At 48.6% G+C, this 23918-nt stretch overlaps 2 protein-coding genes across 3 annotated transcripts; one reads left to right on the forward strand and one right to left on the reverse strand.

Moving 5' to 3' along the window:
* Positions 1-858: 858 nt before the first annotated feature.
* On the reverse strand, positions 859-13779 carry rfx6 (regulatory factor X6). Its single transcript, XM_023953259.1, has 20 exons — positions 12830-13779; positions 9842-9992; positions 8840-8963; positions 8685-8746; positions 8527-8604; positions 8372-8399; positions 7594-7701; positions 7446-7523; positions 7252-7365; positions 6588-6637; positions 6321-6480; positions 6109-6253; positions 5665-5774; positions 5468-5585; positions 4366-4488; positions 3909-4103; positions 3519-3807; positions 3114-3418; positions 2765-2947; positions 859-1296 (listed from the first exon to the last, which is right to left on the reverse strand). Exons 1-20 carry the CDS (start codon positions 12984-12986, stop codon positions 1118-1120), a joined length of 2757 nt encoding a protein of 918 aa, XP_023809027.1. The 5' UTR covers positions 12987-13779; the 3' UTR covers positions 859-1117.
* Positions 13780-14405: 626 nt separating this feature from the next.
* LOC101169997 (tudor domain-containing protein 15) lies at positions 14406-23879 on the forward strand. Of its 2 annotated transcripts, none has more exons than XM_011493002.3 (5): positions 14406-14576; positions 15525-15576; positions 18308-23273; positions 23351-23423; positions 23593-23879. In XM_011493002.3, the coding sequence occupies exons 2-4, from the start codon at positions 15545-15547 to the stop codon at positions 23420-23422; spliced, it is 5070 nt and encodes a 1689-aa protein (XP_011491304.1). In that variant the 5' UTR covers positions 14406-14576; positions 15525-15544; the 3' UTR covers position 23423; positions 23593-23879. The 2 variants fall into 2 exon arrangements, with proteins under 2 accessions (XP_011491304.1, XP_011491303.2); XM_011493001.3 differs by having other exon boundaries at positions 23607-23879.
* The last annotated feature ends 39 nt before the right edge of the window (positions 23880-23918 follow it).

Genomic DNA, 23918 nt, shown 5'->3' on the forward strand with positions numbered 1-23918 from the left:
AACGAGGATTTATTCCTGGAACTCTCCCACAGATGTGGACTTAGTCCTGGAACTGTCCCACCAACAAGGATTTATTCCTGGAACTCTCCCACAGATGTGGACTTAGTCCTGGAACTGTCCCACCAACGAGGATTTATTCCTGGAAATGTTCCACAAACGAGGATTTAGTCCTGGAACTGTCCCACCAACGAGGATTTAGTCCTGGAACTGTCCCACCAACGAGGATTTAGTCCTGGAACTGTCCCACCAACGAGGACTTAGTCCTGGAACTGTCCCACAAATGTGGACTTAGTCCTGGAACTGTCCCACCAACGAGGACTTCGTTAATAATGAAAAACCCTCTTTGATGCTCACACACACACACAGGACCCCCCCCCCACCCGGTCTAATGCAGAGTGCTGGTTAAACATTGGCCCACAGTTTACTTACTGCCTTCTGTTGTTTTTACTCTGAAGATGCAGCGATTGTTGCCGACATTATTGACTTAGTAATTAAAGTATTTTAACCCTGGAATTCTGTAATCATTACAGATGCCGCCATCTGTTCCTCTGCTGCTGCGAGAGCAGATAAGGTATGGAAACCCAGAGGGGGGGGGGGGGGTCCAGTCATGTTTGTCAGTTTACATGCTCTCAAAGATGACGTTGATGCATGACAGGTTCTGCATAAACAGCAGAGACTAGAGCCGGACTCTTCTGCTCCTCGGGTTTCTGAAACCTGCTGAGTTTGCTTCTAAGCTGCTCATGAACTCCAGGAGAGCATCTCCTGCCTCAGTGGGGCAAAGATTCTGAAATTTGAGAATAAACTCTGAGGGACCCAGAAAACAACAAAGAGGTCAAAGGTCAGCCTTAGAAAACTGAAGACTGTTCTGCAGAAACTTTATTTACAAACAGGATATGAAACATGCAGCGGCAAACATCTGCAACTTTGTCCAATAATAGAAATGTTTCTAAATAACTTTTATGACAACAGGTGTATTGACTTGGATTTGACTCTTTGTTGAATCCTTTTCCCAGCATGCCTCTGGCCGTAACTGCTACTCAAGCTCCTGTTGGTTGAACTGTTCCACCTGACAGGTGTTACAAACCCCTCCCTCAAAGCAAAACCTTTAAAAAGTGGATCATCTCTGCACCCCCCCAGCCCCCATGAACACAGTGTTGATGGGAGGCAGCGACGACACCAGGTCCTGCACCTCTGAGGGCGGGGCCACGCACTGCTGAGGCAGCAGGGCGTCCTGAGAGAACAGAGAGGAAAGTCCGAACATGCAGGAGGCCGATCCTGACGGGGGGAGGGGGTGTTCTGAGGAGAGAACAGACAGAACCGGGTCATCGCGGCTGGTCCAGCTGATGGATATTCAACCTGTCACTCATTCAGGCAAAGAAACCGTCTGCATACCCACAGATCAATACATGACGTTCTGCCTCCAGTGGTCATTTGCAGTTCAGAAAGTGACCACTGGAGGCAGGTTTTCATTCAAACCCACGTTAGACGCCAGTGATTTCCCACCAAACACAAGCGGATGTTCAGCCCGCCGTTCTGAGGTCTTTGACGTTCGTTTCTTTGTTCTGAGGAGATTTTTCTTCAGATCATTACTTTCAGTTCAAATCTGTGCATTTATGAGATTTGTCTTTTTCAGATTCAACAGAACTCCTCCACGCTTCTTCCCACCCAGTTACTGCGCCAAGGAACGCTGTTGAGGTGGGCGGAGCCAACTGAGGTCATAGAGCCCATCGCATTTTATTGTTCAGAATCCCCTGGGTGACGCCCGCTCACATGTCCGGACGGCGCATTAACGCAAAACAAAACTGTCAGACAATAGGACTACATTACCCAGAATGCCTGGAGAAGCCGAGAGGCAGCAGGTGATTGGTCAGAGAGGTTGATGGGAAGTGTGTTTATCAAGTTCTCTTTTTTCTGCAGGAATCAGCTTTTACAGAGGACAACACGACCGATGATAAAACTTTATTGACAAAAACACTCGTAGATCACTGTGCCAGGCACTGAACTACAGTACCCATGATGCTCCAAAAGTTCAAACAAGCAGAGCGACTTCATGGTTTACTTAAGTCACACAAGAGCGTTTTTTAATCAGTGAAACTGTTGATTGTCTGAGAAACTAACAGGATTTTACTTTATGGTCTGAAAATGATGATGATGCACTAAGATCATTTCTTCTTTTCCTTTTTAATGATAAACAACCCTTTCCTTCATGTGAAGTCTGTTTTTATCCGTTCAGCATTTGAGGGGATAAAGTTTAAAGTTAAGTGAGTTTTAGAAGTGCAGTGTTGCCAGTTTGGTATGAATTTTACCCCAACTTGATCAAAGTTTTCTGAAAAAGCAGCATTCCTCTGTTGCAGTATGATTCATTCTTGTAAACCCGTTAATTGATTTTATTTTTTCAACATTCATCTTTGTGATAAAGTTGTGGTAGCCTGCAGCCCATACCACCCCACAACCTCCTCCTGCTCTCCGTCTGCTTGCTCCTAACAGGCCACGCCGCTCTTTTAGCCGCTCTTTTAGCCGCTCTTTTAGCATCAACCCTTCATCTGAGAGCCAAAGGAGTTTTTATAATCCTTGAATATTCTGGAAGCAACACTGGGAACATGGAAAACTGAGACAGTCCTGATAAAAAAGACGGATTTGGAACCCACAACCTGACAGAAAATTAAAAACATGTAACGTTAAGACAGAAAAAACAGATAAATGTCCTAAACTGAAGCTGTTTCTCATCCTGGTTGCACAAAGCCCCTCCCATCCCTGTGCTCACCTGCTCGGGGGTCAGCCTCGCTAAAAAAGCCCCCGGTCAGTTTCTTCCCGGGTTCGTCCAGGATGTTCAGCGGATCGTGAACCTCAGAGAAGGAGAAGGAGCGCAGACTGCTGACGCTGCTGATGACAGAAACGTGCTGATCCACGCGCGGGCCGTCCACGTAACCGCTGTTGCCATAGTAACCTGAAGCAGGAAGAAAGTTAGACCACAAAAGAGACAAAAGTCTGGTGTGAAACTTTCAGGTTCAACCAAACATGAAGAAAAACGCAGAAATCCTCCAGGATAATCAGTCCTCCTGGTACCAGGTACTGATCCAAAAACACTTGCATCATGCAGTCTGAGTTCTTACCGCTGTGACCCAGGTACGGCTGTCCCTGACACCCACCCCCCACCAGGTTCAGCCCCCCCCCTGGGAATCCAAAAGCATCCACAGGCTCCATCATCTGCGGGTCCAGAACCTGATCAGCCTGGGCCGAATCAGAACTGGAGATATAATGGGAGGCGGGCCGTGGCGCAGAGCCAAACGAGGGATTGGTTGCTGTGGCGGGATGACCGTAGAACATGTTTTTGCTCATGTGGGGGCCGCTGATGGGGGGGTACCGAGACAGGTGACAGTTCAGAGGCTGTCCCGGAGCCAGACTCTCCGTCTGAGACCTGGAACCCAAAGCAGCAGAGGGGTTCAGTTCAGAGGACTGGATCCAGATGCAGACACCCCCCCCCCCCCCCCCCCCCCCCCCGGCAGACTGAGGCTGACCTGAGACCTGCGTGGTAGTTCGGAGAAGAGGGACCGCCCACCGCGGGACAATAGCTGGGGCTGGTCAGGGACAGGCAGTGGTACAGCCCGTCCGGGTACGAGGGGGCGGGCTGGGTCATCACGCTGGGAGGGGGGACACTGGAGGATGACGATGGGAGGGAGGAGGAGGGCAGCGGCCCCCCTGCCATGGGCCCTTGGTTGATGACAGAGTCTCTGTGTATTAATGCTGCTGGAGAGATGGGCGGGGTCATGAGGGGGCAGGCAACCTGGGGGAAGTCCTCCTGTCCACCTGTGTGAAAGCAGTGGAGAAAACACACCTGACAGGAAGTGACACGCCCCCCAGCTCTGCAAACCAATAGGATCAATCACAGATGCAATCATCTGTTTTACCTGAAGCTGGGAAACCAGAGCCCTCTCCCCCCTTGTAGACTCCCGCTCTGACCAGGCTCTGCTGCTGATTGGTCAATAGGTTGGTCTGTCCCACAGACTCATTCTTCACTGATTGGTCAGAGGCTGGGGGGGCTTTGTTGCGATTGGCCAGAAAGCAGGAACTAGGTGAGGCGGCAAAAGTGTTTTTTCTGGCACCTGTGATGCAGAAACAGAAGATCTGTTCAGTTTGGTCCTCATCAAACCATCATGTGACTGTGGTCACATGACTAACTGAGGTTAAACAGGCGATAAAGTCCAGATTTATCTCCTCCATAAACTGTTTGGAGGTGATCATTCCCTCCATTCTCCGTCTCTTATGCTTCACTCTGAGGAAAACCTGCAGAAACGTTTCCTATGCTACAGTGAAAAGAAGGAAAAACGGTTTTCCCTTCAATTTGGCTGCTGCTCAGCCTCACACCTGGATTCTTCATGCATTTGTCCAGCAGGTTCTGGAGGTCGTCCTCCTTCTCGTTGTTGAACTGTGTTTCCAGAGCCAGCAGGATGTACTCGTCCAGAAGCATCCGGATCAGATGGAAGGAACCTGCCAAACATCCCCAAGGAGAGTACACAATGAGAAGAGCTTCACTGAAACTCCACGACCTTCGCTTGACCTTCAAGGCGGAGCTAGTCTTTGTTTAACCAGCAGGTTGTTTGAGCTTCAGCAGGACCTCAGAGAGCAAAAGCCACCAAATGGTTGGTGTTTATTCACACACACGCAGCAAGTGGGCTGTGTTTGCAAAACGCGCCGGCGCGCTCAGATAAGGCCCTGTGTAATCAAGGGGAGTGAGGCCATTACAGTTTATTGTAGCAGGCTGCTTCAGACTGGCCTGTAGACCTGGAGGACAGCCTGCTGGGGGGGGGGGGGGGGGGGGGGGTTGGAGGTCCCAACATCTGGGAATGTTTCCACCAGACGTCTTCAGCGTTAATCAAAAATAATGACGTTCTAAACGTATTCAAGAGGATGAAAACAGAGCTTATTGCACAGAACGATTGTAGGTCTGCTGTCGTCAATTCAGAGACGTTTGTGTGATGAGGTGAAGCACAAAGGCTTTAAATGGTAGAAAAAAGGAGGAAGACATCAGCCAAGCCCCTCCCATTCTATAAAAAACATCTCAGGCCCCCATTCATTAAAAAAAAGTATCTGTACTAAAAAGTAATGCAGCATCTGCAGCATCTGCAGCTTCTGCAGTGTCTGCAGCATCTGCAGTGTCTGCAGCGTCTGCAGTGTCTGCAGTGTCTGCAGCGTCCGCAGTGTCTGCATCATCTGCAGCATCTGCAGTGTCTGCATCATCTGCAGCATCTGCAGTGTCTGCAGCATCTGCAGCATCTATGGAATCACCAACATCTACCATTCCAGCATCTGCAGCATTAAAATCATCTGCAGGATCAACAGCATCTGTATCAGTTTTCCCTCAGCTGGACCACTTCGTCATTGAAAAACGCTTTCAGGCACTGAAATATTGTGGTCAGATTCACTTCACAACAGAAAACCCCAAAAGTCTGAATTGTTTTTCACTCACCAAAGCTGGAAGCGTTGTTGAGGGTCAGGTTGTGCATCACTCTGGCACCAAAGAAACTCCACCTGAGAAGGAAATCCTGCGCCCGCTTCCTCACCGAGCGACCGCTCTGCTTCCCAGGCTGAGGGACACCCGAAAGGAGAAGGTCAACCCACACAGGCCGCTACGGCGGTCCTGATGCTCCGGTGATCAGCATCTACCTTTATGACCTTCTGCTCGACCACAGAGTCCAACCACTCGATGAACGACTCCACTGTGGCGTTTTTCCTCAGCAGCTCCTTCAGCTCCTGGAAGATACTGATGGAATCATCTGTGGAAACAGAAAACAGAGCTGTTGGTGTCTGATTTTTACAGGACTCTAGTATTTACAGGACTCTGGTCTTTACAGGACCCTGGTCTTTACAGGACTCTGGTTTTCGGCACTTTAAAGATATTTGTTCTCTTCTCAAATTACTCGTTGTTTATATTTAGATATTTAGGCACATTTATTTTGGCAGAAAACCTTTCTCTCTATTTAAAAACGTTATCCTGAGCTTTCAGTCTTCTGCTCGTCAGCCTCCTCTGAGGCGATGCAGGACCTCTTTAAAATCGTTCTGATTTCTCCCGATGATCTTGCTGATGTGGCTGTGGTGGAGAGGTCGTACACTCAGAGTAGATGTCTGAGTCCAGGCCTCTGGGCGTCGTGATGTTAAGCACTGGCTGAGAGCTGATGCTGCTGAGGTCCACCTGGTCGATGTCCTGCACCATGCTGGTCACCACCGCCTGGTCAAAGAGCGCCGGACGGGCAATCTGGAAGAAGAATGGACAGAAATCAGAACGACTGAAAGAGCACAAAGGATTTCCCAGCGTGCTCTACCTGTGCAAGATGTAGAAAGGAAGTCTGTCTCTTCAAAGAAGAAACAAAGCAGCGTGCAATGGGGAGCTTCTTAGCTGCAAGGCATTCTGGGAGGTTCTCCAGGGAAGAAGCCAACCAGTGCTCCCAGTGTTTGGCAAAGCTCCTAATATCTGCTAAAAGACTGAAAAATCTCATCAGTTTGCATAGTTTCTGCATAAAAACACCTTTAAAATTCTTTTCTCTGTGTGGAACAAAAATCTGCGTTTTGTCCAAATAATCCTGACTGACCTTTCAGGCATCTCCTGCATGGTGGCAGGAATCAGCACGTCAGTCAGAACCTGAGAGACACGGACCGCCTTTCAGTTCCATGACAGGAAAACAAAGACATCAAACACAGAATAACTGGACAAACCACACTTTCTAGAAACAAAACATTTTCCAGGTCATGAAGGGTTTTAAACCAAAACTTGAAAAAAACCACCAAACGTCCTTCCTGCCCGTCCTTTTCTAACAAAAATCTTCTCATCCGGCACCAGAAGAACTTCTGAATTGACTCCAGTCAGTAGATTAAAACCTCCGAAAACCCAGTTTTAACCCTGAAGGGTGCTGTCGTCTGAGGCCGCAGCGGCTGAGCTCCTGTTTCAGGATTCAAACCCGTTTTCAGGTACGTGTCAGGTGTTTGGGAAGCGTCACAGCTGAGGGTGACCTCTGACCTCAGTGGACATCTTCCAACTATTCTGCCTGTTTTCCTGAAAGGTCTCAAAGCTGCTAAGCTGACCGGGAAGCAGCAAAACGGGCCTTAAGATGCCCCAATCAGAGCTCCATCGTTTCTTTCTGGTGAGTAGCAAAGCAGTTATTTCCTACAGGCCTTGAATGCACCTCGACTGTCCATGGGTTTGGCTTCCTCTCAGTCAGTCGGTACGACTACAGAACGCAGAGTTTCCCGCAGCACCTTATAGAGGATGGAGTCGCAGACGCAGAAGACGTTGACAATGACGGGCGTCTGCAGCAGCGGCAGCAGGTGGTTGGGCATTCCCTGCCAGAAGTGCAGCAGAAAGTTCTGAATCTGGAAGGTGGGAAGTGTTGCATGAACCTCCATGGACTGTTTCAACATTCAATGAAGCTGCAGGGAAAGCGGACGATCACCTCCTCAAAGTTGACGTTGATGGCGTTGTCCAGGATGCACTGGCAGTGGGTCTTATACATCATGATCAGCGTGTCCACCTGAAGGACAGACGGGACGTTTGAGGGAACAGCAGAACGTCGTGGAGAACGCCGCCAACCTGCGTCCAACCTTTTCTCTGGAGATGTTTCCGTGCAGAACCAGGTGCTGGGCGTTGGGAAAATCCGGAAGCAGCGTCCCCGTTTTGGAGCTCAGAGAATATTTCCTGGTGAACCCCCCCTGTAGAAAAGTGTTTGTGCATCATTGGCTGATTGTAGCTTCTAATCAAACAGGAAAGATCTAAAGCAAACAATCACTCACATTTCTACGCCTCACGTTAGACAAAAAAGAAATACATCAACATCTACGGCAGAGTTCTGTTACCTGTGAGGTGGAGATCAAAGATAACGTGACGCTGAATTTCAGACGTCGTTCTGTTTTCAGGATATGAGGAAGATTCAAACTCTGGATCTAAACTGCATTTCTCTGATGATGCTAATGTTAGCTTAGGGATGTGAGGAGCTGTAAACAGAGAACTCTCAGGTACAGACCCACCCACAACTCAGAGGTGAATAAATGACAAAAGGGGTTTATTCAAATAAACGCCTGCTGTGTCAGAAGATTCATAACTCCCTGCTGTTACAGTGAAATCTGTCCAACACAAGAGGCTTTCAGCTCTCATCTGTCTGCTCAGCTGTTGGACAGGTTAAAAAAAAAGGGGTTAATTTCTGATGAACTCCTGTCGCTCTGCAGAAACTATGTCCAAGAAAATAACAGAGTTTAAATGATTTTTTTTCCCTAAAAGCGACACTAATAGACCTCTGGAAGGCTCTGAAAATCGATCAGAAGACGATCGGAGTGGGACTTTGAGTTGACTTCAGACTCTGTGACGGTTTGGATGTGAACTCACCTCGTTCTTCAGCTTGCTGCCTGAGAATCTGTGATGAAAAAGACGTAATGGACAGATGAAAATGCTGCACAGTTCATGAAGAATCACATCTGAACGTGGGGGGCGGCTCCATTTGGTTGGACCTTCTCCCTCTCCATGAAATGGCTCGTCCTCACCTGGTCAGACCTTTTCCAGAGTACACAGCGTGGTAGTAAGCGCTGCTTTCTTTAATCCCAATCCCATAATAATGGTATCTGTGAAGAGGCAACAGGTTCTGGTGAAACTCCAGAGAAGCTGCTTCAAACCTGGAGCTGTGTGACGTGGAGGAGGTTACTTGGAGTGTCCTCTGGTGCCCAGCCTTCTGGTGGTTAAGAGAGGAAACTTCTGCCGGATGGTCTGATCAGAAGCAGTGGGGGGAGGTGGGGGTCTGGGATTATTTGGTTGTTTTCATAATGAGGGCTGCAGCTCGTTGGTGGAAGGACACCTCACCTTTCCGAAGGTGGCGGCACAGGCGGGCTCCAGCCTCTCTTTCCTGCAGAAGTCCAGGTAGTGGGCGTAGAGGATGCACCGCGGCAGACACACCCCCTCACACACCATGTAGTTCTCCTCTAGCCTGGGGGCACACAGTCACACTCACGTCACGTCCGAGCGTCAAAACTCAGACTGAAGGCGGGTTTTCAGGAGGAAGCGGGGAAAACTCATTCAGTCCGTTTATTTCACTTCCAGTCTTTGGCTTTGGCTCCAGCGGAGCCGTCGCAGGTCTGATTGTTTTTTTTTCTGGGAGGGGGGCGTTTGCTCCTCTTTGTTCAGCGTCTTTGTTCTTTTAGGGAAGTCTGGGTTTTTGTAAACGCAGTTTTAAGGGTTGAAGAGCAGTTTGCAGCTCTCAATTGTCTAAAATCCATTTTAACTTCAGGTTGACGTTTGATGTTTTCATGATGGAGCCGAAGAAACGTTTGGGACAGAAACATGTTTGTTTTTGTTACAATAAAAAGAGCAGAAAGCTGTTTTTCAGCCGAAGACCATTTCTGTTCAAATTGACATTTGCTGAAGGATGAGAAGCACAATGGAGAGTTTCCCGTTACAAACATCCTGCAGGATCTACAAGGTTTTGATTAAACAGGAAGTTCTATGAAGGCTTTCTTACGGTGGCCCAGAAGGGTCAAAACACAACGCTTTAGATTTCATAACACAAAATAACACACTACAATTTGTCCCAACACTAAAACAATGAACTCAATGTTTCAATGTTGTGAGTTTTTGTGTTGTGAAATCTAAGGTGTTTTGACCCTTCTGGGCCACCGTACTTTCCGCTGTCAAACTGCGGTGCAAGAAGAAAAGAAGGTAGAAATGTCATCAGTGAGGATGTTGGTTGTTGGTGATGATTCCATCATTTCTTATTTAAATGCATCTTCCTGCTCCGAAACAGCTTCTGGATTTGGAGCATTCAGGTACGGCGCTGGACCTGCGTCTACATCAAAGAGCTGCTTTTACCACTGCAGCGTGAGCTGCATCTGCTTCTTCTTGTTCTTTATCAGCTGGCTGACGGTCTTCCTGCTGGAGCCCACGTTCTGCTTGAGGTCAGAGGTCAGGTCCGGGTCCTGCTCCTCCTCAGACGAAGGCGTGTCGTTGCTGTCTTCTGCCTCTGCAGGAGACCACAGGAGTGCAGAAGTAAAGCTCTGCTGTCCTGAATGAAAGGTCGGCAGGATCAGAACACTTTATGCAGACAGAACCACAGGAAACATGCGACGTCCATTAAAGAACTGGATCCACAGACATGAAAACTAAAGCTTGCATTTCTGCTAAGACAACACTCAGATTTCTTCAGTTCTTCTCCCAGAATTCAACATTTGGTTTTCTAGTTCTTTGTACAAGTCTCAGTTTCCTTTAAATCTGGTTCAGCGGTGGTGTAAACGCCTCCTCTGAGGATTTTCTGCTTTCTTCTGAACCTCACAGAGATCATCCTGATTCTCTGTTTCGCTCTGATATGGACGGACAACGCTGCAGGTTGAATGTTCTTCAGAGATGCAGGTCCATGATGACGTCCATTCAGCCAATTTTCTAATAACGGACGAGCATAACAAAGCCCTCAGACGTCACGCTGCCACCAAAAACAGGGAACAGAACCAGTCTGCCGACGCTCTGGAGCTCAACATCATGCCGGTTCTGGAGCCGAGCTCCGTCTGGGCTCAGATCATCGAGAAGAGCAAACCAAACGGTTCCAAGACCTCCGACAGGAGCGAAGGTCAAACCAGCTAAGGTCAAAGGCCTCAGGACCAGAGGGAACGTTAAGGCAAAGCAGTGCTGTCATGAAGATCCCAGCATTAAATTCAACTGTAACAATAGAAAAATAGAGATTTTATGTGGAAATTTACAACAGATCCAGAGGATGAAGATGGATCTACATTCTGACCTGGCTGGACTCAGTTCAGGTCAAAGTTCACGATCAAACAGACAGACAGAGACTTTTGGACTTTTGGATCCGCTGGAGAGTTGAGGGAGAACGAGCAACAAGAACCCAGAGGAACGTCTGGATTATCAGCAAACTAAGAGACAGAGGAGGAACCTTCTGGAGGGAGAGCGCCCCCAAACACTCGGCCTCAAAGTAACACTCAGAGTCAGGCATGGGGGAGGGAGTGTGATGGTGTGGGTGTCCTCCACTGTAACTCTAAGGTATGTTTCGGTGCTTTACGTTCCTGTTTTTACCTGCGTTTGTGCACCTGTAATCAGTAGCGGTTTTAGGCACGGGCCATACGGGCGATCGCCCGGGGCGGAAAAATGACGGAGGGGCGGCGCCAGCGGCTCAGCCCTTGTAAAATACTTTGTGCAGCACTATTGGTTTTTTTATATCACAGAGTTTGTAACAGCCTGAAACCTGGCGGCGCCCCAGCCCCGCCCTGCGCTCCCTCCTGTCTTTGAGAAGTAGACGCAAATGTGTGTGAGAAGGAGAAGGGAGGGGGCGCGGGGTGAAGAAGGAGAAGGGAGGGGGCGCGGGGTGAAGAAGGAGAAGGGAGGGGGCGCGGGGTGAAGGGTGCAGGCTGAGAGGTGAGCACGGAGCGCAAAACGCATGCGCAAACCTGGCTGGATCTTCTTCCAGGGGGGCAACGGTCACAGGCCAGGGCTCAGTGCTTGATGAAAAAATAAAAATAAAAATTTCGCCGCCATGTAGCGAATTGGCGCCCCTGGGTGCAGCTGCACGCGCTCCTTCTGGAAATGTATGACGAACGGGGGGGGGGGCTGCGGGTATAAAAAAGGTATAAAAAAAATCATGCTTTTTTGGTTATTTTTGTGTGAAATGCCCAAATAAAAAATGGGAAAACAAAAAAAATTCTTCACTTAGGTGACAGTTGGTTTAGTCGACAGACTTGATACCTATGTCAGGACATTTATGCTAAATGCAAAAACATCTGAAATATGGAGAAAAAAGGTCAAAGCTGGTGCCGAATTTAGAAAGAAAAGAGAAGAAGAGGAGAAAAGAGACAAAGAAAAGGGTATTATCGCATAGCTAGATGCATGTTTTCTAAATTCGAATGCTACCTGCCCTACAACAACAACAACAATGTTGCAGAGGAAAAATCTCTTGTTTGGTCTATCATGACCAAAACTGAAGTAGGCCCAAATATTGCAAATAACGTCATTTTTAAGATATTTATTCTTAAATGTTTGCTCTGCCTTAACTTGTAACATTAGTTATGATTCGTGTGTCTGTTTGCTCTGCTTATCACAAAGTTTTTGTTGTGTTTTATTGTTGTATATTAGTTCATAATGTTAAATAAGCTGTGATGGTAGCATGCTGCTGCTGCTGCTGCTGCTGCTGCTGCTGCTGCTGTTAGCTTTTCAAAACTCCAGTTGATCAAGTTATACCTGAGATCACCAATGTCTCAGGAGCAACTCACTAACCTGCTGTTGTTAATATCAATCATGCAGGGGGGGAGCAGATTTCATATGATGACGTTATTGACAAGCTTGCATAAAGGATGGCCACAAAGGTTAGGTTTTAGTTAGTGTTTTCTGTTCTTAGTGCTGTAGTTACATTTATTCTAGTGTGTTATTAGTGTGACTTGTAGTTTATAATATTTATTTTAGATTATTTATTTGTGTTTGATTGAATATTTCCTAACTGTATTTTTGCCATGCTGATAGTCTTTTAATTTTTATGTTCCGATAACTGTTATAATGCAGTGCAGAATTCTGATAAACATCTTTTTTTTTTATATCAATTTCTTAGCTTCAGGGGGGGGGGGGGCGCCAGAGGAGGGTCTCGCCCGGGGAGTAATTCAGGGTAGAACCGCCACTGCCTGTAATCATAAATATCTTAGCGTGTCAGAGGAGGATCAGCTGTCACCACAGTTCAGTGAAGTGCGGCGCCACCGTGTGGTCGATGTGCTGAACTCCTCTTTAGTGAATGTGTGGTTGAATGGAGGACAGCAGTTTGTGGCTGCAAAGACGGTGAGTTTGCATCTCACAGCCTGGTGGTTTTACCTGATTTAATCCCAGAATCGCGGTCCTGGTGACAGCGCGTCTGTCCGTTGACATCCGTGGACGTTTCCTCTGAAGAGCTGCTCAAAGTTTGGCTAAAAGGGTGAATCAGAAACAGGTTTTCGGAGGCAGAACTGCTGCTGCTGCGTTTCATCGGCATGACGCTGACAGGAAACCAAAGGTTCAAACTCAAAAAGAGAGTTCAGTGTCTTGGGAAAAAGATGAGATTCAGCGCAGACAAATCCTCAGAGCTGGTCTATAAATCCATACTTTAAAGTCCAGATGGAGACGAGGAGGACCAGGAGCATTTTTGACATCTGCTGCCAGAGAAAAAGCTGCTGAGCTGCTGAGGAGGAGGCTGAGGAAGAGCCGCTGCCTCTTAACGGCGGGCTGGCAGAGCTAATGAAGCTCTGTGTGCATTCTTCATATTTACAGAAGACCCAGCTAATCCACTTCAGTAATGATTAACAGACAAACCCTCATCCATCTGTCCATCCATCCTGCTGCAGTCAGCTGACCCCCACATCCCCGTAAACACACACGGCTTTGCTCCGTCCTTCTTTACAAAAAAGACAGACTTTCATGACAAAGGAAGTCCGAACATAAGAAAATCTAACTTCAAAACCTAAACAGGAAATGAAAGAACAGAGGGAAAGACGTTCGGTTATTCTCTAAAACTAACAGAGATGAAAAGAGGTTTTTTCTCTTCTCTGTCATTTCACATTTGTTACTTTTTCATTTTAAATAAATACATTTCATCCCAACGTTAATGGGATCATCACAGGTGTGCTGATTGTTTCAGACCTGCTGACAAATGGAGCTTTCATTCAGGATGGGGGGGCTCAGAGCCAGACGTCTGGGTTTGGATCAGAACTTTCTTCAGGTTTGTTTTGGTTTCACTTTGATTATGTTTCTGTTTTATTACATTGTGGCCCATGTGTCAATCAACCAGTCAGGAAGGAACCCCCCCCCCCCCCCCCCCACTTACAGGCCTCAAAGACTGTTCTTCCTGGGCCACTTAAAGCAGTCCAACCTCCCTGAGGAGCTGCTGACCATCGTCTACTCTACACTGATCTAGTCTGTCCTGACCGTGTGTGTGTGTGTGTGTGTATATATATACACACACACACACACACACACACACACATACGGAGAAATACCAGGGACTCAGAGAAGAACTGGAGAAAGCCTGGAAAGTGAAGGTGACAGTGGTGCCTGTGGTAATTGGAGCACTGGGGGCAGTAACCCCCAAGCTGGAGGAATGGCTACAACAGATACCTGGAAAGACCTCAGACCTCTCAGTCCAGAAAAGTGTAAAGGGCAGGGAAACAGAATTGTATACGTTCTGTTCCCTTTTATTACCACTGTATTAGAACTTGTGCACGTTCTTTTGGTTTTGTTGATTTGTAGAAATAAAAAGAAAAATGAAATGAAAAATTTTTTTGTATCTTTATTTATGTGAAAACAAACATTTTGAGCTGCAGAAGGTTCAGTTCTGCTTTTTGCTGTGGTTCACATCCACCAAGCGCATGCGCGGCTGCTGTAAAATTTCCTGTCATAAAAACCGCCAGCAGGGGGCAGCAGCGGTCCGCCTGAGGAGGTGATAGATGCGCGCGCACCTGGTAGCGTTCGCTAGACTGGAGTAGTTGAAGCGAATTAAAGTGGCGCGAAATCTTACAAAAGTCTAACCATTTCATAAGTACAGAGTTCACAAAGTTCTTCGGTTTGCACTGAAATTTCCTGTCATGAGGTGAGTTTGACTTTTTTTTTTAAAACGTACAAGCGACAAAAGCTAGCATACTTGCTAGTAGCTTTACCGGCGGGAAACCGGAGAGACGAGGGGGCGGGGCTCTTGAAATAAATCATTAAAATATTTTTATGAATAAAAAAAAGTTCCGTGAATTACCATTTTAATGTGTGTAGCAGTAATCTCTGGTTCTGTGAGTCTCATCCGTCAGTAGTAATCTCTTAGGGCTGTAACGAGTATCCGAGTACTCGGATACTTGCTCCATAGTAACTTCCAGAATGAATTTTTGCGACGTCGGGGATCGTTGATTTCAGGCACAATGTATTTCTCTGAAATGTAGAATAATGTTGGGTTTTAATTTTATAAGCTAAAAAAGCCGAATGCGCAGGACTACTCCCACCGGAAGTGAACGACATTCCAAAATAAAGTGTTGGTGCAGATTCACAACTGTTGAGTTTTTTTGTTTCGTAGTTGAAAACGAAGACAGAAGTCCAGTTTACGTTTCATCTCTTAACATCGTAGCTTCAGCTCCAGTGTTGACATTATTGGGATTATTAATGGCTCGGATGTGCGCAGGACGTTTAAAAGCATTTTTATGACCATTTTTCTAGTAATTATGAAAGGCTTCACAGACCAACACATTTCTATTCTACAGATGTGTAACACATACAGACACACAAATCTCTCATTACAAGTATGAACACTTTTTAGGGTTAGGCTGCATTGCTGTGTTTGGTTCTGTTTGTTTTTCCTCTCTTAACTCAGTTGTAATAATTCCATATTTCTGGTTCTTCTTCGTATCAGGATGAAAAACCAAACACGCAGCCAGTTCTCACCATAACTGACAGAACATGTGTTCATGTTTCCTGTTAAAATGCACAGAGAGACGTGCATTTCTGCATTTGTGATTGAGTAACTGATAGTTTTACTTCTTGTTCCTAACTTTTTTAGCTATTTCCAGATTGATCACAATGCCGTCCACGCCCATTTCCTGTCATGAAATGTAAGTACAACCACTGGAGAAAAAGGCAGAAATGTTTGAATGAAGCATGATTTCATCATCTGTTCCTATGCCTTACATCAGGGGGGGTCAAACTCATTTTCACTGGGGGCCACGTCAGCATAAAGCTGTCCTCAAAGGACCAGAAATAACTTATACACTGAACTAAATGTAATGAAAAACGAATATAACTACTCCTTAATGTTAAAAAAATCATTATTATGTATTATAACATTTTAAAGTGACAATTAAAGTTACATAGAAAACAGATGTTTGCTTGTTATTCTAGCATAAATGCTTTTAAATTTTGTTCACTTAATAAAACCCACATAACTCTGTTAATGAAGGATCAAACTGTCCAAGTGAATAAAGACAAATAACATCAAACTGAGTTAGAAAGAACATGTATTATAGTGTAACACACAGCCTCACATGCAACTGATGGTCTGATGACAACAATTTGTCTGCAAACACTGAATAATTACAACAGCTACACATGAAGAATATGTAATCAACTAAAGAAAAATGTTATTTTAAGAAATTAAAAACCTTTATGCTCTCGTGGCCGCATGAAATAACATGGGGGGGGGGCACATTTGGCCCCCGGCCTTGAGTTTGACACATGTGGTTTACATAATTCAAATTCAAATTACTTTTATTTATAAAGCACCTTTCATGTCAAACAGACAGCTCAAGGTGCTTTCCATAAAAAACAAACAAGAATACAATAAAAACAAACCCCAGATATGAAATAAAATCATTAAATAAGCCCCTCATAATAAAACACACAAAAACAAGCACAAGTAAAAGAGAGATGACAGAGCTTAAGAAAAGAGAACCCAGAACATAGAACTGTGTGTGCCACATGTAGACTCAAAACAAGTTGTGGATGTTTTTATTGTCATGTCTTTCCTATTTGGTCTGAATCTTAATGAAAAATGTAACTTTTCTTTGATTTGACTAATAATGAATGAGAAGAAGCACCATTTTCATTAGTTTGATATGTGTCATTTGATGCAATGACAGCGTGACGGCGACGTTTCCTGCTCCTCACTAACCTCATGATGTTGTTCTGAGGAGTTCCACTCTCCTACAAGTGCTACATGCGGTTCTGCAGGTCACTTGGGGGTCCAATCATCCAGTCTCTGCTTCAGCTGGTCCCAGACGGGCCTATGGGGTTCAGGTCAGGGGTCATTGCTGGCCGTACCATGAGCCACTCCCACTTCCTGAAGTCCAGCTGTGACAATTCTGGGATAAGAGCGTCAACAATAACCGGGTGATGCCTGTCCAGACTGTTGCTCCTCCTCCACCAAATAACCCTGGAGACCATGTGGACCTCGGTGTATCGGTCACCTCGCCTTCTCCAGCAAAGCTGATGACCATCATTTCTGTGTCCCGACCCTCATTGGTGAACATGTTGGTAGACCGTTGCTGCATGGTCCAGGTCACATGGTCTGTACTGCAAGCGTTCACGGCGCTGTCTTGGTGTGGGTGGAGTCACCTGAAGCGGTCGTCTGTCATTCTAGTCAAAGGGGTGGAGTCGGTTGTGATTGGTCTTTTTAGAAACCTGAGTACCCTTCACATCTGGAAAACGAGCCTGCAGCTGTGTGGCGTTTGCTAAACCGTGTCTGAGGTCAAAGGTCCTTAGGTTCTGGTCATGGTGGTCCGTCACTGGGGCGGGGCTCCACTCCTGGGTCGGTCACAAGCTCTGACAGTAGTTCTGAGTCGTGATCCAAGTCTGCCGATGCAACACCTGACTGTCTGCTACCAACCTGAAGGTTCTGTGGTCGGGTGGAGCGGCTCGTCCGTTCATGTTCATGGCGTTAGAGCGATGAACTTTGAATGACTGACTGACTAAACAGAATGCTAACATTCATAGACATTGAAGAGGTTTTTTTCTTTTAGAAGGTTTTGGGCCAATAAGTCAGACACAGTCTAGGGCTGGGTTGATAAAATTGATTGATTCAAATTGATGGAACTTAAATCAATACCTGATCCATATAAGTGGAGATCGATTGTTTGTGCCTTTCCTTTTCCAGTGACGTAACGCAAAACTGCAGTGAAGGGAACGTCTGCTAGCTTGATGCTAACATATAATGGAATTTCCCATAGTACGGCTAATGCTAGCGCTTGGCTAGCATTAGGCTACACATACATACATTTCTGTTGGATCTTCTCCTTTTTGTAATTTTGCTGTATGAACTGTATCGTATTGTGTTTCTATAACTCTAAATGTGTAAACCTTGTTCAGAATCGAGTTGATTCTGTAAATGTTTGGTGTAAATAATAATAATTATTAATATTTGGTGATATCCAGCCCTAAAGACACTTTAAGGAGTGAGACCATCGTGTGGAAAGCACTAAGGGAGGTGTGTCTGTCACTACAAAATAACCCCCCATCCCCCAAATCACACGGTTTACACGGCAGCCACAGTTTTATCCATATCCCCAACTTATTGTGAGTGGCGCAGGTTTATATGTGACACACAATAATTAATAGTGCTTTGTTTTAATGTGAATTTGAATGCAGAGCAAAGACAGAAGATGGAAAAGAAAACAAAGACAGATTCAGACTTTGAAGAAGAAAAATAAAAACTGTATTTATGTTTTTGTCTGATCTTAAATTTGGACAGAAACATATTTCAATGTTTGCTGAATTTCTCTTATTCAGATGAATCCTGTTCTAATGAATGATGTCAGACGCCTTTGACTGCAGTCATTCTTGTACCTGCAGGTCACATGACTCGGGCTCATCTGCTTCCTTGGTTGACCTGAAGCTGACTCACCTGGACTGGGACGCTGAGTCGGCTCTGATCCATTTCCAGGGCCAGTACCTGAGCACGTGTGAGGCGGACTACTGCGCCCTGACCGCAGAAATCCAGCGGTTCCCGAAGACCCACGTTGCTGTGGACGTCGGTGAGATCTGCCTGGTGGAGGACAGGGACTCGGCTCAGTGGTTCCGAGGGAGAGTTCAGAACAGAGAGGAGAGCTCGTACGACGTTCTCCTGATAGATGAGGGGAACGTCGTGACGGTTGACGTTTCCCGCATATCGTCCTGCCCAGAGGAGCTGCTCTCTTTGCCTCCAAAACTGATCTGCGGGTTTCTGGCAGATGTCTTGCTCTTTCAGAGCTGTTGTCAGTCTTCGGTGGACAAGTTCTTCTCTAACCTGATTGGCCGAAACCTCACAGGCTTTGTTCACGGGACTCTTCCTCACCACGTCGTCTTACTGGAAGCTCCCGAAATCAACCGTGACCTCGTCCAGCATGGCTTTGGGCGGCACGTGGACTCAGATACCTTCCTGTGTTTGGTTGAGATGCTCACAGACGTAGAATTTGTTCAAAAGTCCGACCCCCTGAGTGGGAAGCAGAGAGTTCGACCCCTCCTGCAGAGGTACAGAGACTTCCTGTCCTTCTGCGGGCCCAGGTTAGCTTGTGGAACTGAGGCTGAAGTGCGGGTTACAGCTGCTTTCAACATGGGCCTGTTTTACTGTCGGATGGTGAGCTCAGAGGCGGATCTCAGCAAAATGTCCAGTCAGATAGGTGCCTCGTGTGACCGTGAGCAGAAGAGCCAGCAGAGCCTGGATGAACTGTGTGCAGTGAAAGGAAAAGATGAGAAGTGGTACCGAGGTTTCCTTCTGTCCGCCCCCATCCCATCTCACCTTAAAGTTTTCTTCATCGACTGCGGATACTTTGAAACAGTCAGAGCCGACAGCGTCCACAAGCTGCCTGCGCTTGGTTTTAATTCGGCCCCCCTGGCCTTCCCCTGCAGACTCGCCGCCGTCACCGACCGGGACGAAAAAGCGTTCAGGGCGGGACTTCTCGGTGGAGTTCTGACGGTGAACATCGGCGGTTTCCAGAAAGAGCCGTTTCTGTACACAGTCACCATAACTGGGGTCAAAGAGGATCTGTCGACAGACCCAGAGCCTCCGGAGGAGCCAAGCTCTAAAGCCAGGCCCCTCCCACCCCCAAAGGGCGCCGAGTTTGATGGGTCGGTCATGTGCGATCTCCTGAGCCAAACGCTGGCAGAGGAGAAGATACGGGGCGGCTCGGCCTTTGAGGGCTACGTCCAGTTCGCCAAAGACCCAGAGAACTTCTGGGTGGTCTCAGCCAGCGGTCGCGACGCCTGTCAGGAGATGGCGGCAAAAATGAAGGAGCACTATGAAAAACAGAAGCTGTGTGAAGACGTCCTGGTGGACCCCAAGCGGGGGGCCATGTGCTGTGCTCTGTACGAGGCGGACATGCACTTCTACAGAGCCGTGGTGCTGAACAACCTCAGCTACGGAGCCGAGGTTCTCTTCATCGATTATGGGAACATCGAGAAGGTTCCTCACATCGCAATCAAGAACCTCCCAGAGACTTTTTCCAGCAGACCCGCTTTTGCCGTCTGTTGTGGTCTAGATAACGTGGTTCCTACTGACGACTTCTGGACGACAGAGTCATGTGACTTTTTCAGAGAAGCTGTGATGGGCAGAACCCTGCAGGTCCACGTGGTCCAAATAAGAAAACACAAAGTGATCGTAGACCTCTTTAGGAAAGGAAGTCCAGCCAGCGTCGCTGAGCTTCTCACCTCCTCTAAGCTAGCCCACTACATTTCCATGGTGCCAAAAAACCAAGGGTCTGGGCCCAGCGCCACCACGGCCCGCACCTACCACGAGGATGTCGGGAGGAACCACTTTAAAAACGGCGCTGAGCACGTTAAAGGCCTCGCCGGCTTCACGGCGTTGAGTTTGAAGCCTGGCAGCCAGTTTCCTGTGTGCTGTTCTCACATCAGCTCTCTGTCAGAGTTCTGGTGTCAGCCTCGAGTCACGGCTCCTGCTCTGGAGGAACTGATGCTAGAAATTCAGCAGTACTACGACAAGCACACGGTCCCCTTCCAGCCGGGGGATCGGTGCTGTGTGGTCAGGTCCCCTCTGGATGACCGCTGGTACAGAGGGGCGGTGGTAGAGCAAAAGACGGATGCTTTCAGAGTGATGCTTGTGGACTGGGGTCCGACCCTCCAGGTCACAGCGGACCGTCTTCAGGGACTGAAGCTGGAATTCGTTGGTTTGGAAGGACAAGCTTTCCGCTGCAGCCTGAACCGCCCGCTCAGCCGTGACGGTCCGGACGGCGCTGACCTGCTGCGCACCTTTGTGCTCGACGGTCCCGAACACTTGGAGTGTCAGCTGGTGTGTGTGTTAAAGGTCAAAGGTGAAGGGCCGTGCCATGTGGTGCGGCTCTACAACACCCTCACTCGGCAGTCTGTGAACAGCAGGCTGGCCGAGCTCGGCCCGACCGGAGACGGATCAGAACCGACGGCCGCAGTGTGTCCGGAGTCCTTCGTCTACTCCGCGTTTGGCCTGAGCGCTGGAAACAGAGAGCGGGTCTACGTCACCCACGTCAGCAGTCAGAGAGAGTTCTACTGCCAGCTGGGCAACAACACGGGCGCCATGAAGGAGCTGGACAGAGTCACAACGGTGCTGTGCGAGAGCGGGCAGCCGAGCGGCTGGGACGGAGTCCAGAAGAAGCCGTGTCTGGCCAAATATCTGGACGGGAAATGGTACAGATGCTCCGTCCTGCGCGCTGCGGCGCCGCCGTACGTCTTTGTGTTTTTTGTGGACTATGGAAACACGTATATCTGTGAGAAAAACAACATCGCAGCTATTCCTGCGGCCTGCAGGTGTCTGCTGGACACGCCCATGCAGGCGCTGAAGTGTAACCTGGTGGCAGTGTCCAACCGCCCTCTGTGCGCAGACGCCAAAGGCTGGCTGATGGACGCGGCTCTGGACAGGTCCATGACGGCCGTGGTGACGGGGAGGAGGAAAGACGGCTCGTTTGACGTGGACCTGTATGATGGAAACGTCCACGTTAACCAGAAGGTCAGAGAGCTGCTCGCCAAGCTGTCACTCAATCCAGCCGCTCTGACAAACGCCTGCAACAACAAAAAACGCCATTCCAGAAGAAACGGCAGGAATCCAGAGAGGAGGAACACGCCGCCTGCCGCCAAAGCCTCCAGAAACTCGCTGTGGGAGGACAAGACCAAAGACCTGCAGAAGGCTGAAGACAAGGGAGAGTGCAAGAAGAGGACGAAGAGCTCCTCCAACGCCAAACAAGCACGGAAACCAGTTCTGTCACCACAGCAAAGTCACGGCGAGGAGGAACGGCGCCCTCCGGTAACGCCTGTGATCAACAAGAAGATTGGACCCGGGTTCAGGGCCAGAGCGTTCACCTCCTTCTTCACCTCCGTCAGCAGCTTCTTCCTCCAGCTCTCTGAGGACCAGGCTGCCATCTGGAAGATGGAGGAAGATCTCAACTCGGACGCCGTCAGGGACTCCCTGACGCCCGTTTCCTGTGTGAGGAACGGCGACATGGTGCTGGCCGAGTTCGTGGAGGACGGCGCTCTGTACCGCTCCGTGGTGCAGAGCCGGGAGGGCGGCTCCTTTGGCGTGGACTTCATAGACTACGGGAACTCTGCAGCGGTTGGCAGGGAGAAGATCTTTGCTCTGCCGGAGGAGCATCGGCGCCAGCACAGGCTGAGCGTGGCGTGCTCGCTGCTGCACGCCAACACCTACACAGGTGATGCTGCGCTCGCCGACGCCATGCTGGAGACGCCACTTCTGGTTGAATTTGTTTGTCAAAGCGGACTTCAGTGGCAGGTCCGCGTGGTGGTTCTGGATCCGAAGGATGAACCTGAAGGTGAAAGTGAATGTCAGAATAGGACACGCCCCCCAGGTTCACCTGCAGAGCAGTCAGGAGTGTGTGAAGAAGAGCTCCAGAACACAGAACCTCTTCCAGCATCAACCATCAAAGCTGGAGACCCAGAACCTGGGATGGTTCTGTCGGGCCGGAGCGCTGGACTCCAGGAGGTCCAGTCAGAGCGTCTGGATGGGGGGGTCCAGGTGCAGAACAGCCTCTGTCTGCAGAACGCGGATGAAGACCTTTTCCTTCTGGATCCTACAAGACCCGCCAAGCAGCAGCGGCGTGGCCTCCCGCGCCTCGCCGTCAGCACAACCCCCCAGTGTGGGGTTGAAGGAACCTGGACGCAAACGTGGAACCCCAAAGCAGAAGAGGAGCTGCTGCTCTGTGAGGAGGACGCCAAAGCATCAGAGGAGGAGATTCTGGCTGAATCGTTCTCAGAAGAAGGTCCCGCGGCCCCCCAGCCCCTCCACACCGCTCCCGTTGAAACAGACCGAGCGTACGCCGGCGTGGCGGCTTCCGTCACCACGCCCTCCGACTTCAGCGTGGCCCTGGACGGGTGGCTCCTCTCCATGGTGGAGGTGTCCCTGCTGCTGGACGAGCTGGTGGAGGCGGCGCCGCCTCTCTCGGACGCCCTGCCGGGATCCTGCTGCTTGTTTCAGGCGGAGCAGAGGTGGTGCAGGACTCAGATTGTCGGCACGGACTCCGCCCTGATCCTGGACCTGGTGGATTATGGCTACCAGCGGTGTGTGCCGCTCCAGCGCTTGTCCGAGCTGAAGAAGCTCCCGGAGGAGCTTTCCAAGATCCCCAGGCTGACCCTCTCCTGCTGCCTGAGGGGAGTCAGGGCGGCTGCTGGGCGCTGGTCCGAGGAGGCGGCGCTCTTCTTCAAGGAGCTCGTGTGTCAGAAGAACCTCCAGATCTTCTTCAGAGAGCGTCTGTCGGGCTCCCGCTGGGGGGTGGATGTTGTTGCTGATGGCGTCCACGCCGCCACCGAGCTGGAGAACGCTGGCCTGGCGCTCCAGAACCAGGTGGGTGGTCCTACCGAACGCCGTCTCAGCCCCACGGCGCCATCAACCAATGAAGCTGCTCCCATCTTCTTCCTCAGAGTCCAGCTTCTGCTGAAGATGAGGGACAGGAGGTGGAGATGAAGACGGATGACCCCCCCACGCCGCTGTAAGGTAGGAACGCTCCTCTCTGCTGCTTTCATCCTCAAAACCCAAACGGGATGGAAAAATTCACTTTGATGACATTTAGTCGTTTTTTTAACCAAGTAAACTTTTTGAAACTCAAATATCCAGAACTCTGAATTTTACCAAAATAGGTAAAAACCTCAAATCTTTCATCCAGATTTTCCTCATCAGGACAAGTTTCTGTGACCAATCATGTGACGGGCAGACCGCCGCCTTTAGGGCCACGCCTCCACGCTCACCTTTAGCCCCTCCTTCAACTGATGGCAGCAGACTCACGGCCTACAGGAAGGGGTGATCGTTCCCCTTCAAAATAAAACACTATCATTTCAATTGAGCTTAAATTTTCTGTTTTAAGTTAAAAGTTTGGCTCTTCATGAGTGAATATCACTCTGTTTATGTTCATTTCTAAATACAACAGAACAATAAAGGCTGTGTGACACATTCTGCAGGGTTCAGTTCTGTCGTCCACCACTGGGTGGTGCT

This window comes from Oryzias latipes, chromosome 24 (assembly GCF_002234675.1).
Source record: "Oryzias latipes chromosome 24, ASM223467v1".
NCBI lineage: Eukaryota > Metazoa > Chordata > Actinopteri > Beloniformes > Adrianichthyidae > Oryzias > Oryzias latipes.

Bases quoted from the DNA above. Each gene is read 5' to 3' on its own strand.
- rfx6 (XM_023953259.1), bottom strand. From the start codon at position 12,986: ATGCCGATGAAACGCAGCAGCAGCAGTTCTGCCTCCGAAAACCTGTTT. The intron at 6,638-7,251 runs GTGCTGCGGGAA...CGTGTCTCTCAG, and splicing joins GCGACTCCATCCTCTATAAG to GTTCTGACTGACGTGCTGAT. The intron at 3,419-3,518 runs GTCAGCCTCAGT...TTTGGGTTCCAG, and splicing joins AACTACCACGCAGGTCTCAG to GTCTCAGACGGAGAGTCTGG.
- LOC101169997 (XM_011493002.3), top strand. From the start codon at position 15,545: ATGCCGTCCACGCCCATTTCCTGTCATGAAAT. The intron at 15,577-18,307 runs GTAAGTACAACC...TTGTACCTGCAG, and splicing joins CCCATTTCCTGTCATGAAAT to GTCACATGACTCGGGCTCAT. The intron at 23,274-23,350 runs GTGGGTGGTCCT...CTTCTTCCTCAG, and splicing joins GCCTGGCGCTCCAGAACCAG to AGTCCAGCTTCTGCTGAAGA.